The sequence below is a fragment of the Theobroma cacao genome, chromosome 10, assembly GCF_053813885.1.
Source record: "Theobroma cacao isolate CCN51 chromosome 10, ASM5381388v1, whole genome shotgun sequence".
Taxonomy (NCBI): Eukaryota; Viridiplantae; Streptophyta; class Magnoliopsida; order Malvales; family Malvaceae; genus Theobroma; species Theobroma cacao.
In genome coordinates, this window is record NC_142648.1 from 19,896,120 (window position 1) to 19,910,919 (window position 14,800).

A 14,800-nucleotide genomic window follows, 5' to 3' on the forward strand; every position below is an offset into this window, starting at 1 on the left:
TCATTTACAATATTTATGAACAAACCTAACATTAAGATGAAGTTATACCAGTTCTGAAGAACCTACTTATTAATTAACACAAATGATCGACTGAATCACTCTCCGCAAGATAAGAGCCTTCTGGCTGCTGGGAGGAGTAAGTTGCCAAGATTCGTAGACTGCCAGGTGGTCCATGATCGCTTAACTGCAAACAGAGGAAGTACAAGTTAAGCAGACAAAAGCAGCAGATGGATTGAAATCTGAACATGAGGGTTAACAAAGCATTCATCACCTAGTTGTCATCCATCTCCAAAACGATATCATCACGCTAGAGGCTGTGATGGAAACTAATGTCAGTTTGTGATTTCGTTGTGCCATTGAAGGCTAATTCCGTCTCACCAATATTACATGTTAGGCCTGTGGAACCTGGATATTGCAAATTATTTGTAAAGTCCACAATAAACCCTCCATAATTTGGAATGCCACCTACGTGAAAGTTAATTAGTTAAGAAATAATTGAGCAAGTGATGACGAAAAAGGCGTCGTTCCAAACTACATATTATCAAAACTAACGAAAGTAGTGAATATAGTTAAGTACCTGGAAAAAGATTTGGGGCAGAAGCAACAGCAAAAGGGGACTGGAAAGCTACATCTGTTTCAGGTGCCAAAAATGCATTTGAGGATGGATAAAATGGCGCACTGCTAGGAGTACTAGCCTCGGAGCCCACATCATGAAAGTATGGTGACCGAGATGTAGTCCCCGGAAGAGGCTCGGATCCAAGATCATGAGGCTGAATATTCATTCCTAAGCAGTAATTATAATAATTAAAAGATTTGAAATCCGGGGTTTGAAAGTTTGGATCATCCAAACAACTATAAGGAACGGATTGATATGGTTTCTGTGGATCCACCAACAAGCCGCCATACGGTATTCTATGCTGTGACATTACGGTGTTCCCCCCTCCAATTGGGTCGAGAAAGATAGAGTTAATGTCCTCCAAGGAGTGAAATGGATTAAAGCTTGGAACAGCTAAAGGATCAGCATTAACACCGCCAGCTTTCCCATTTCTGCGGTTGTTTCTCTTTGTGGATGAATACCGGGTAACACTTTCGATATCAAAACCTTGTTGCTTCTTCAACGACATTCTATATTTCTGTGACACAAAAAGGATGAGGATCATAAGGAGGAGCATGGACAACTAGCTTGCTTTCTCGTTAGTATTACACAAACAAAATCTCACTATTATCTTTAGCCACAATACAAATTAACATGCGCATAAGACTATATTCTTACCTGCAGATGACTAGCGACTTTTGCCCGGTTGAGTCCCGGTTCATTCATAATTGCAAGTATCCTTTTTGGATGCACCATTGAACCTTATAATCACAAAGAAAGAAATAATCTCTGTTTTAGTAATAGCTAGGTGTAGGGTATATAGAATATATAGTCATTATATACAGATACAGACCCTTAATTCACCCTTACACATGCAGCAACTAATTTCTACTTACCCTTTGACAGTGTCTGAACAGCCCTTACAAACTTGGCATCAAGCTCCGGGGTCCATACCAACCTCCTTTTCTTCTGACAACTAGAAGAGGCATCATCTAATGGAGTGCTGTGTTTATCATCTTCAACTGTAATACTAGCATTGGAATGTTCCAAAGGCTTTAGACTTTGGTGGTCCGATGATTCTTGGGAGTCCATAGATTGTTGAGAACCCCAGTAGGCGTTATTGAGAGAAACGCAGTGCCAAAGACTATTCTTGATCTCCTGCACCCCAACGGGCTTTATGATGTAATCCACAGCACCATGAATCAGACCCTTGACTATGTTTTCTAGACTGCCGTCTCCAGTCACCACTGCAATACATAATTCCAAAGCATGCATGACCAAAAGCTTTGGAGTAAATTATATGGAATCTGCTTGCTTGATATAAATTAATATGCTTTGAAGGAAAATAATTAATTTTACTTACTTATCACCGGTAAATACATCTCAAGTCCTATAATCTCCAGAAGCTTAAAACCCTTGATGGTAGCACTGTCAACATCAACAAGCACAGTATCAAATTCATATTTGTTTGCTCTCAATATCTCTAGAGCTTCAGCTGCCGATGTTGTTGTTTTAACTGCATATCAAGAGGGGAGGTTTTCAAAAAACAGCATTTAATTAAATTTGATCTCCTTCATTACAAAAAGAAAATAAATTATATCAATTATATATCAATCAGAAAATAAAAAATAATAATAATAATAATCTGGGTATACATCGCAACTAAAAAAAATCAGGATAGCTGATATATTCTTTTGGATGTTTAATTTCTTGCTGGCAAAGGAATTACAAACAAATAATTTTTTTAAAAAATATATATATATCCATAATTTTAAAGAAAAGACAATGAATAACTTTCAGACAATATTCTATTGCATGATTTTCCAATGTATCAATTCCTATATAAGCAATTGTGCAGGGTTAATCAAAGCAGTAATAAAAAACTTCAGTGATTAATTGTGACAAAACTGCTTTCATTCTTGAACTTGACCTAATCAATTACTTATAGGAAGCATTAAAAAAGCTTTCGAAATTACAGCAAATTGATTGTAATTAATCAAATTAAACTACATTAGATTAGATTTTATCAACAACAATATCCCTCCAAACCCAAATTAAATTCCAGATTTGTGAAAACAATAATTTTAACTAGACTTAAGCAAGTAACACCCCAGCAAGACTAATGCTTTAAAAGTCCAAATCTAAAAACATGGATAAACAGAAAACGTAGAGAGAAACAGCATATATATTGGATATACCTTTGTAGTTGCACTTATGGAGCACAACACTAAGATACTGAAGGCTGAAAATCTGAGCGTCGATAGCAAGAACTCGTAACTCGTGGACAGCATTATCATCAACTTCAACAACTGAATTCTCTTCCATGATATAGTTATACCGAGATATCTCAAGTTAACAAGCTCAATCTTATGAAGGGCTTTAAAGACTTTAAATGATGACAGCAGGGTTTCTAGCCTAGGGGATAATTGGAGATTATTACACCGTTTTAACTGGGAAGAGAAGCCAATTGAAGAAACTTTTGGAGATCCTTTGATTGAGGAGATGCCAATAAATTTCTCACTTATGGAAAGTGGATGATTTTACTTTCCAATTAAGGTTGCCTCTTCAAAGTTTGCCCTCCTATATCACACTTAAATTTATTACCTTATATTTGTTTGCTATGGTGTAACTTGATCATAAAGCTGCACGTTACGGGAACCGAATGGATCATCCGCATCATTCATCTTAATTTGTACACAATCAAAAACAGCCATTCAATCCATCTTACTTTTTAAACAATTTTCTATTGAACCTCAGTCTCGTAGTACAAATATATAAATTAAGTAGAATGAAAACTTCTTCAGATTTTTCGTAGGAAGATACTTTTTTCATAGTTAAAAGAACAAAAAGCAAAGGTCGATCTCCAATATAAAATTAATTGTAGAATATATAGTTTCCGGATATGTATGCTATAATGATCATGCTTAATTAATGCTAAATGACTTCATCACTTGTAATTAATGTAAATTAATGGGTAGTTTTCCTCTAGCCAAATTAAAAAATATATATGATAAAAGAAATAAAACAATGGATGGATCCATGCATAATCCAAATGTTAAAGAGCAGAGAAAGGAAAATAAACAAAACTAGGTGATACTCGGCAGCAAAGAGGCTAATAGGACCCACTGTAAGCCACCACAGAGACCAGGCTAGTGGCATCTGGGCCTCCTTAGCGATACCCACCCTCGATGTCCTATGTTTCGGCGTTCAGCCTCTTTAACCTGATCACAGTAATGTATCTCCTCTAGGCTCTATCTGGTAATTCCTTAACAATGAAAACTCATCCTTCTCCCTTTCATCTCCAATGGCCTCCAAGTCTTCTTTCCCAGCATTTGAGATTGATTCGTCAGTACCAGATGATGCCATCCATAGAATCAATAACACAATCTAGGTAAACTTGACACACAAACACATGATATTTGTCCTCCTTGATTCCCAACACCAATTCCTCTTCAATTCTTTTGTATGAGCATAGCATAGCGGCTGGCTCGAAAGACAACAGATTCATTAATTGTATCTTGTGCCAAACAATCAAATTCCACCCATGAATCGGTATGCCACTTAGTGAAATCCAACTCCTCCACTTTTGGGGACCATCGCCATTGCCCAATCTTCTCAAACCATGTTGACAATCCAACCCATTGCTCATTTTGCATTGTATTCATGACTTGCAAATTTTCAAAAACAATGAGAAATTTCAAGCTTAATATATATTCTGCAGGTTGAAATCCCCTTCTTTCCCCTTTCTTTCAGTTGCTCATTCTTCTACGTCCATGCCACGGTTGATTGCAAAAACTCATTCTTCTATCCGCTTGATTATAACTCTTGAATATTTTTTAATTAAATTTGTCGAACTTCCATTATAATTATTTCAATTTCTAGTACATATATAGGTTGATAAATAAGAACAATTACATTACCAAAAGTAAATGAGATTTAATATCTAAGTACAAATTAAAATAGCAGTTACAAAGCCCTTATTTCAAATTTGTAAACCAGACACAAAAAAAAAAAAAAAAAGAAACACATCAAGGAGCCAACTCTTTTATGATCGGGGAGAAACAATCCTCATGTTTTCAGTGAAATTGGGTTGAAAAAGGGAATAATAGAAACCATATTGGTGGAGGAAGTGGGAAAAAGGATGGTAGGCTGTGTTTTGAGAGTATGTTGGCATAGGCACATTCTGTTGGAAGGCTTTGGGGGACTCGCTTTCTATCTGTGCAGTAATTATACACCATGTCCATGTAAGTATCCTGCACCCATTTCGTCTGCCCTTTCTTTGCAAAATCATGCTCTTCCCAAAACCATGCATTTGTGTTTGGACTGCAATAAGATGATCCGGATGACCAGACGCAAGCATCGGCATTGAAGTTCCAATAGGAAGCCTTGAAGGGGGCTTCACTCCAATCTGTATTGACAAGTCCACCCCTAGTAGTCCAGTCATCAGCATTGCTAGAGCATAAATGTATAACCTCATTTTCTGTTTCTTTGGAAATGGAACGCCAAGAAACTCTAGGTTCTTGAACTCTCTAATGGGGATACCATCAACATAGAATCTGAGATACATTAAACAAGTAATAGAATGAATATTTATAGGAAAATTGATGCAGATTCCAGGTTTACAGTAGAATTCCTATGCATGCATGCTTACACACTGCGCTGGGGGTTCCAAAGGATGGAGTAGGTGTGAAAATCTGCAGTGGGGTCAAGCCATAGGTAGAATTGCTGCTTTCTGTTCCCCTTGCCTTGGCAGAATACATTAGTATGGAGAATGTAAGGCTGTCCACTTATATCCCCCAAGAATTCAAAATCTATCTTATCCCAAGTTTCACCTTTCGAGGACAACTGCAGCACATACGGAGAAATTAGTTGAGAGGTTATGCCAAGAAACTTGAAATTGTGACAGCTTCTATATATAAAAAAGAAGACTTACGTAATAGGCAATCACTACTGTGCCAGCAGAATTGCCAGGAACAAGCTTGAGCGGCATACCATTGTAGTTGCACTTATGGAGCACAGCACAAAGATACTGAAGGCTGAATATCTGAGCGTCAATAGCCAGAACTCTTCAACTCGTAGACAACATCGTCTTCAATTTCAACTACTGAATTCTCATGGCGTTTATTAAGAAAATTCTCTTCTATGATGTAATTATACCTAGATATCTCAAGTTAACAAAGTTAATCTTATGGAAACGCTTTAAAAGACTTTAAATAAACAAGGTTTTTAGCCAATGGAGGTAAATGGAGATAACAGTGTCCTAACTATGAAGAGAAGAAAGTTTTGGACACTAAAAAAAAAAAAAAGATTTTTTCCGACAGAATTTTTCGTAAGAAATAGTCCAGTTTCCGTTAAAAATACTTTTTCCGATGAAATTTTTCATTGAAAATTCTGTCCCTGAAAGTGTTGATGGAAATACTTTTCGTTGAAAATTTGTCGAAACTTCGTCGAAAATTTCGATGGAATTTCCGTTGGTAATATACATAAATTCATCAAAAAAGAGCTAAATTTCGATAGATTATTTTTCACAAAATCCGTTGAAAAACATAAAAATTTCAATGGAAGTTTTCATTGGAAAATTCCAACAGATTCATTGATGGAATTTTCAAGTGGAAGTTTCCAACAGACGTCTGATAGAAGCTTCCATTGAAAATTACTAATGAAAAATTCAATTGGAATTTACCAACAGAGTTTCCAGTGGAACTTTCTGTTAAAAATTTACAAAGAAAATTTTCGTTGGAAAATATGTCGGTAATTTTCAACGAAAAATTTCGTAAGAATCCCCAAAATCGTAAAGTTTGTCATTAAAATAACCATAATTACAAATTAATAAAAATAATCTAAGCAACGTACAATTAACATGCAATTAAAATAATTAATTCAAAGTCGAGTTAGCAGAATTAAAAATCATTACAAGCACACAATATGTAAATATAAAAATAAAGTTAATTGTGCTATTGTATGCTATATTAAAAAAAGTATCTAAGTCAAATTCAGAAAATAAGCTGTTACATGAAATGTCACTTTAGTCATCAGAATCTGAACTTGAATCACTTACATGGCCTTTTTTCAAACGCTTCTTTGTCAACATTACTTTTATAGTTACCATAAATTCATTCATAGTTCCAAAATGTTGTGTCATTTGCTCACACATCTGACTCATATTATTTGATAGATTTTTAATTTTTTTTTCCAATCTAATGTTAGGATTGGTGAAAAGGCTAGTTACTGACTCACATGTTGCTGCATCATTAAGTATAGTTGTAGCAGGCCTCCGAGAACCAAACCAATACACGAGTGTGTGTAGTTATCTTCCCTCCAATTGCTTCAATCCAAGCATGCGGATCAAATTCTGGCTATAAGGATGAATCTTTACTGTACTTTTGTGATAATGTATCAACATATGTTTCCTACAAATAAAAAAAATGAAAAGAATTAGTATATAATTTTGTTGTTAACTTTGGAGTAAAAATCAACCATTTTTAACGTACACTAATAGTTTTTGACTTATTGTCTATAAAATCACCATGACCCCTTAGAAGTCTATGGGTGCGATTGAATACTTTCACAAAGCTAACATCTTGATTCATCTCATTTGCCTGCAGTCATTTACAGCTATACTTAATTATAATGCATATGTTTTATATAACATGTAAAGCATATTAAAATATAGGAAGTAGTAATATGTAAAACATAACAAATAAATATTAATTCATACCATTCTTTTTGCATGAATAAGGAATGGAACTGAACCACCAGTGTGCTTTGTAATGCTTGCTTCTTTTAGCATTAAACGATTCCTCCTTACTTGTCTTGATTTGTTTTTCTATTCTTCTGTATCCCATACCATATCGATAAAGGCATTCCAAACTTCATTTGTGATCTATTGCCTTGACATGCCTTTGCAGTCCATGATGTTTTTTGTGTTCGCTTCTTTGTTTGCTTATGTCCTCTCTTCTGAAAGCATGTCTCTCAGTTGGTTAGAACAAATTTTATTCCATATTCGTCTAACCAAAAAATCTTCATTTGAAGCCTAGACAAAGTTTTCCTACAATAAAGTAATAGAGTAAATAAAAAATTTAATACATAATTAAAAACAAAGAAGTTATAATATAATTGAAGATTAAACATATACCTCTAATTTCTTATACATTAAATCCTTAACATTATTAGGGATTTTCTTTCATGTTGGCCATGGACTATGAAAGTGATTTTTTATGATTCTTGTTATTGTTGTGGTGACCCCTGTCTCAATAAAAGTACTACCATAAGATAAAAGAAAATTATTGCTTAGTAAAATATAAAAGAGATATAACTATTTCATTACTATATAACATAATATACCTATCTCCAAGAGGAGTTACATGCAATCTTTGAGTTAGATCTGTAGGTGTATGTATTCCTACACCATGCCCTCTACCCCTCGACCTTAAGGATGTACCATCTCCACTTACACCTAAATCAACGGACGTGGATCCATGAGAATCGTGGGCAAATGTCACATTGATTATTGGCTCTTCAGATGCATCAAACGAAAAGGGTGGCTTTGAGGAAAATCATTGGCTTGCTCTCTTTGTGGATGAGTGGATGGATTAAGAAATACACTAGCTTTTGTAAGTGACAACATAGATCCAGAGGCATTTGTTGCTCGAGGTCTTGGTTTTGAATGCTTCCCTTTAACCATCATTCCTGTAATGTAACAAAATATTCATACATAAGCTCAAAGAAATTGAAACAACTATCAAAATCATCATCAAAATATAAAAATTAAGATTAATTCTCATTCATGTTAACAATAAAAAAATGTCAATAAAAACATGCCATATAAGCTAAAAGAAATTGAAACAAACAATCAAAATCATTATCAAAGCGTAATAATCAAAACTAATTCCCATACATGTTTACAATAAAAATTGTTAACAAAAACATGCCATTCTAACATACATTTAAATATTTTAAAATATAAATTAAAATAATATAAGAACATACTAAGATTTTCACTAATAATAATAACAATTAAGTTAACCAATTATGTAAGAAAAGAAACAAAATCAATAACATATATTTCTAAAATCATTAATTGCTTTTAGAATAAGCAAACTCATGTTTTTCATGGACTTCATTCTCATCGTTATCACTAAATGTTTCTTCATCTTGGTCCTTAAGTTCTTTTTCATCTATTTCTTATTCATCTTCTTCGTCCTCAATCAAGACATTAACTTCTTCATAATCACCACTTGTTAATGCTATAGTGATATCAAAGTCCTCAAAAGGAGTAATATTAATTAGAATAGACACATCATCTTCTTAGTACACTTTGTCATTCAAATCATTTTCATTTTCTTTGTCTCCACTACATGGAAGTGGAATCTATCTAGCTTTTGTTTTAAATACTGCCCACCAATCACATCGGTCTCTTTTGGTTGACGGATAACATTATAATAAACTTGGTGAGCTTGTGAAGCTAAAACAAATAGTTCATTCATAGCAAACATGAAAAAGGTCTACCCTAACACCTTTTACAGTGTCAAACCAATGACACTTAAATAGTAAAACTTTATTTTCGGTATTAAAATATTCCAACTCGATTATATCTACCAAGATACCATAAAAGTCACGCTCATAATCATTGTAAAAACTCCCTTTGACATATGCCCTACTATTCATTGTCTTACGATTTTGCCCATAATCTAAAATGTGGAACTTGAAACCATTTACGAAGTATCCTGTGAAACACCTTACCATACGTCCTGAGCCATGAGAAATTTCAAGTAGAAGCGGGTTAGTTTTATCCCTACGTTCTGCGACCTACCAAAATATAATCCAAGAGCATTAATTGTTAATGTTTATTAGTAATGCTTATTTATTATTAAGTGGCAACTAACATATTGTACATAAATTTACATATTCTTGGAACCATTGTGCAAATCTCGCATCACGTATTTGCTCCAATTCATCTTCTGATATATGGACAACATCTCTTTTCACCATTTCATCAAATATCCTAATATTACATCCACATTACAAATCAAGATTATCTTTTATCAATCACTAAGGTTTAAGGTATAATGGTACTTACTCAATATATAGAAGAATTTCGTTGTAATTCATTAAAACATATAGTTTGGTAGCATATAACTAGAGCTGTCAATATAGGCTGGGTCGGCCTAGCCTAAGCCCTTATGGGCTAAGAAAATATAGATTGGGTTGGGCCAACCCATTTTTTATATGGGCCATCAAAACCTCAACCCTGTCCACCCCTTGTTAGCTCATGGGTTGGGTTGGGCCAGCCCATTTTTTAAAAAAAAATTATTTTTATAATTTTACTTAATAAATTTTCTATTAATAAAATTATTTTGTGATTTAATTCATAAATTAAAATTATTAATTTGATAAGTAAAGATTAAACACATTGAAATATATAAAATAAGCAATATTATTGGTAATTAAATTATTAATTTTATATAGTTAAATATATAAAATTATTAAATTAATTAAAATTACTAATTTTTTTGGCCCACTCCAGCCCACCCCAGCCCTTTGATTTGGTGGGTTGGCCCATTTAGACCCGATTTTAGTATTGGCCTAAATTTTTAAACCCACCCACCCCATATTTTATAAAAAATGAGCTAGCCCAATGGGTCAGGCCCATTTTGACAAGTATACATATAACTAATTTTCGTCTAAAAATCGAGATTTATCTAGTTGACCCAAAGCTCGCTCAAGATGTGTGAAAATTGAAAGACGACCATTAGAATCCATGTCTTCCCCATTATTATTGCGGGACACTCGATTTAATTTTGTCCGCATAGTAGGTTCAAAATACAAAAGCAAAATGAGGAGACTTCCTCAATAACATATGCTTCGCATATAGATCCCTCCACGAAGGCTCGATGTTTCACTTTATTCTTCAAATTAAGCAAAAACCTAAACATCATAATATTCATAAAATTTAATAAGTACCCTAAACTCTCCTAATGAAATAATTGAAATCTAATAATAGATATAGTACTTTTCAAATGGATACATCCATTGATACTAGACAAGTCCACCAACCCTAGCCTCGTAAGGTAAGTGAATTGGCAAATGCTCCATAGAGTTTCAACAATTTTTCCTTCCAAAGCTTCCATGTGATCTACAGGTATTTCAATTGAGCATAAATCTCTAAAAAAATGAGATATCTTAGTAATTGCATCCCAAATTGAGTTAGGCACCATATCCCGAAAGGCAATTGGGAGCAATCGCTGCAAAAAAAAATGACAATCATGGCTCTTCATCCTATAAAATTTGCATTCGATTTCATTAACACACTAAGATATATTCGACACAAAACCATCAGGTAATCTTAATTGTCTCACCCAATCACAAACAATTTTTCTTTCCTCCTTACTTAAAGTGTATGAGGCTTTAGGCTTGAAAATTTTACTATTATTTTCCACCAATTTCAATTTTGGACGCTTGCAATACACCTTTAAATCTTGTCTTACCTTTAGGTTGTCTTTTGTATTCTCCTTAACATCCATCATTGTGTTGAAGATATTCTCAAAGACGTTACGTTCAATATGCATCACATATAAATTGTGACGAATAAAAAGCATATGCCAATAAGGTAAATCCCAAAATATACTTTTTTTCACCCAATTATGACTTTGATGGAAACCAAGAATCTTTTGTTTACCACATTTTGTTCCAAAGGGGATATCAGGAAGTGAATTCAACCATGATAACATTTCTTCACCTGAGATTCGAGGAATTGGGAAGTCATGCTCAACTCTTTTTTTAAGAAATTTATCACTCTACCTCCTAAAAGCAAGATTAGGTGGCAAGAATTATCGATGACAATAACAAAAAAAAAACAAGGTTTTCTACCATGCTCCAATATGAAAGACTTGGACCGTTCCATACAATAAGGACATGATAACCATTTATGAGTGCTCCACCTTGACAACATACCATAAGTAGGGAAATCATTAATTGTCCATAGCAACACCGCCCTTAATTTAAAATTTTGTTTCTGATAAGCATCATACTTGAGAACACCCTCATTTCACAATACCTTCAACTCATCTATCAAAGGCCTTCAAAAAACATCTATGTTTTGGCTCGAACTTTTCCTACCTGAAATAACCATATTAAGAAATATATATTATTGTATCAAATACACCCATAGAGGTAAATTGTACACAACGACCATTACTAGCCAAACAGAATAAAGTTTCGCAGTTTGTCCATAAGGATTGAAACCATCTGCACATAATCCTAATCTGATATTTCTAAATTCCATTACAAATAACTCATGCGCGCAATTGAATTGTTGCCAAGCCTCACCATCAATAGGGTGTCTAAGTAATCCATCATCACTTCAGTTATGCACATGCCACATCATATGTTTAGTAGTTTTTTTTTTACATATACAGTCTTTGAAGTCTTGGTTAAAGTGGCAACTAACGCAAAATTTTGTAAGAGATTTTCTTCTACCTTTCCACACTTGATTTCCTCCGTTTATAGCGAAGATGACCACATATCATACAATACTCCAAATTAGTAGTTTTCTTATAAAATAAAATGTAAATGTTTTACATGCATGAATTTTGTCATATCCAAGTCCAAGTGTCGCTACTTTCCTTTTCATTATATAGATGTCGCTAGGTAAAGTTTCATCTTCTAGCAACATATTCTTTATTATATCAATCAAAAGATCAAAACATGATTCATTCAAATTACACTCTGATTTAACATTTAAAAGTTGTGATACTATTGAAAACGTTGTGTGCTTTGTGCAACCTAACCACAAAGGTTCATCCACATCACCCAACAAAGAGTAAAAACTCGTTGCATTTGGATTTGGATCTTCCTCCACAGATTTTGAGTCATTATCATGACTAGCATTCAAAACAATTTCCAGACCCATAGCATCCTGAACCATTCTAACATATTGATTTTCTATTTCTTTTTCATACATTGGTTCCCTATGTTCCTTGTAACAACCCCTCCTTGGTCGCTACCGGTGTCCGAGACTTCTAAAGAATTTTCGCTAAGTCCCGAACAAGCCTCATTTAAGACTTCCGCTAGATTCATTAAATACATATAATCAAATCACGTGTGTAAGCAAATATTAATAATTAAATTACTATCTACTTCATTCAAAATAATAACAATTCACGTTATAAGTTAACAACATTTTTCAACATCTCGCAAATTTCGTTCTGACACAACGCTAAACAGCAAAGTTGTCAAACCCTGTTCTATAAAATAATTACGACGTCATTTACATGATCAATAGAATGTTTGCATGTTTAGGAAGTTCGAGAAATCGTTAAAAGACGATATTACCCCTAATGGTACCATTAAGTCGATTAAGCCTCGAACTAGTTCAAATAGAAATTTTGAGGTGAAATTAAGAGTTTCACAGCTCAGGGATGACTCAAAATGGTAATTCAGAGTTCGAGGATCAATTTGGAGTCAAACCGAAATTTTCACTATCCAAGGGCAAAATGGTCATTTGCCACTTGAGAACAAAATGAGAATTTTGAGAAAAAATTTTTTTTGGCCCCATTTAACTTATTGGAGTATGATTTGAGTATTGGAGTATAATTTGAGGGTTTGGAAGTGAAAAAGTTTAATTCTGATGATTTTTGGAGTGTAGGGGCAAAATCATAATTTTTCCACCCATGGACAAAATTTGAGATTTTGAGGATAATTTAGATCAAATTTGACAAATTGGAGAATGGTATGAGTATAAGGGATGAAAAATATGTCTATGGGCAATTTTTCAGTTTTTGGGGCAAAAATGTAATTTTTAACTTTTACAGGGGTAAAAGTGTAAATTTTAAAAATTACTCCACCAAGACTTTGGATAAGTCTGAGAATTTTATCTAAGCTATGGATATGTGGGACAAGTGTATGGTGAAAATTTGGAAATAAATGGATGGCTAGAATTTAAGGAACTAATAAAACAAAAAAATGAATAAAATAATATTATATTATTTTAGCCTTTAAAAATATCAAAATTCCAGAATTCTCATCTTCTTCAGCTGTGCAAACCAGGAGAGAAAAAGAGGGAAAAGAAATAAGAACCCTAGCTGAAAAATTTTGGGGAATATGAAGAGAAATCAAGAAATCAAGCATTAAAAAGGTAAATTTCATTGATTTTCCTTGTGATTTTCACTACCCATGCATTTTTTTCTCATTTTCATGCAAAATTAGAAAGTGGGTATGGACACCCATGCTGGCCAAACCTCCATGGATGAGTTTTGAACTTGAGTTTGGTTGATTTTAATTGAATTAAGTGATTTTAGTTAGGTTATATTGAAATATAGCAAAAATAAGCTAGAGAAATAATTTTCTCCCATTGAAACCCATTATGCCAAATTTTCTAGGGAAATATTGACTGCTGATCTTAATGTTTATTTGAGGAATTATGATGAATAATGAAGAATTATGAGCCTAGAAAAATAATGAGAATTTTCGGAGTAAGAATATAAATTTTTACCCACTAGGGGTATTTTCGTAATTTGCTACCAAGACTGATAATTTGCACCACACTGAGGAATATTAAGTCAATTTGGGTGCAATTGAGGTATAGAAATTGAAAAAAATTAATTTGGAGTTTAAACAGACACGTATATCGATTTATCGGGTAAAAGACCGAAATAGGCTAACATCTCGTTTAGGCAAAATTTAGACATTTTGCACTTCATATCATGCATTAGTAGTATAAATTAGTTTATTTTGGTTCAGTACCAAAGTAGTAAACCTCTTAATTGTGCAATTTGTCAAGGTGATGAATCCTTTGGCAAGGGCAAAGAAATCGCACTTGAGGAATAATAGTTGGAGTACCTGAATTTAGTTTTCAGAAACTGTGAGTAAACTTATTATCGTCTTAATTATCTAGAGTAGTTTTATAAAATTGTGTGATTTTATGAAAAATGGGTTTAAATGGTAAATTGCTATGTTTTAAGAGAAATTGTGATTTTATAAAATGATTTTATAAATTTTTTGGAAAATCGAATACTGGTTTTGAAAATAGAGTAATTGGAGACTGCCAGCTTGTGTTGTAAATTTATGGTTTTAAATTGAATGGCTTATGACAATAAATGAGCATGAATGGCTAAACTGATTTTGGTGTTAGAATTATTTATACTGTGTATTTAGCCTTAAGAGGCTAGGTTGTGATAAATTATCATGTCATGCAAAAAAATATTT

At 33.5% G+C, this 14,800-nt stretch overlaps 1 protein-coding gene and 1 pseudogene across 1 annotated transcript; both read right to left on the reverse strand.

Annotated features, from left to right (window-relative positions):
• Window positions 1–95: 95 nt before the first annotated feature.
• Window positions 96–2,920, reverse strand: LOC18586815 (two-component response regulator ARR12-like). Its single transcript, XM_007010377.3, has 6 exons — window positions 2,794–2,920; window positions 1,959–2,111; window positions 1,492–1,842; window positions 1,274–1,356; window positions 578–1,133; window positions 96–184 (listed from the first exon to the last, which is right to left on the reverse strand). The coding sequence occupies exons 1-6, from the start codon at window positions 2,918–2,920 to the stop codon at window positions 96–98; spliced, it is 1,359 nt and encodes a 452-aa protein (XP_007010439.3).
• Window positions 2,921–4,671: 1,751 nt separating this feature from the next.
• On the reverse strand, window positions 4,672–5,585 carry LOC18586816 (xyloglucan endotransglucosylase/hydrolase protein 20 pseudogene; annotated as a pseudogene).
• Between the last annotated feature and the right edge of the window lie 9,215 nt (window positions 5,586–14,800).

Coding starts and splice junctions, on each gene's coding strand:
- LOC18586815 (XM_007010377.3), bottom strand. CDS start 2,920: ATGGAAGAGAATTCAGTTGTTGAAGTTGATGATAATGCTGTCCACGAG. Junction 1,843..1,958: donor GATGTATTTACCGGTGATAA/GTAAGTAAAATT, acceptor TATGTATTGCAG/TGGTGACTGGAGACGGCAGT. Junction 1,357..1,491: donor TGTTCAGACACTGTCAAAGG/GTAAGTAGAAAT, acceptor TGTGATTATAAG/GTTCAATGGTGCATCCAAAA.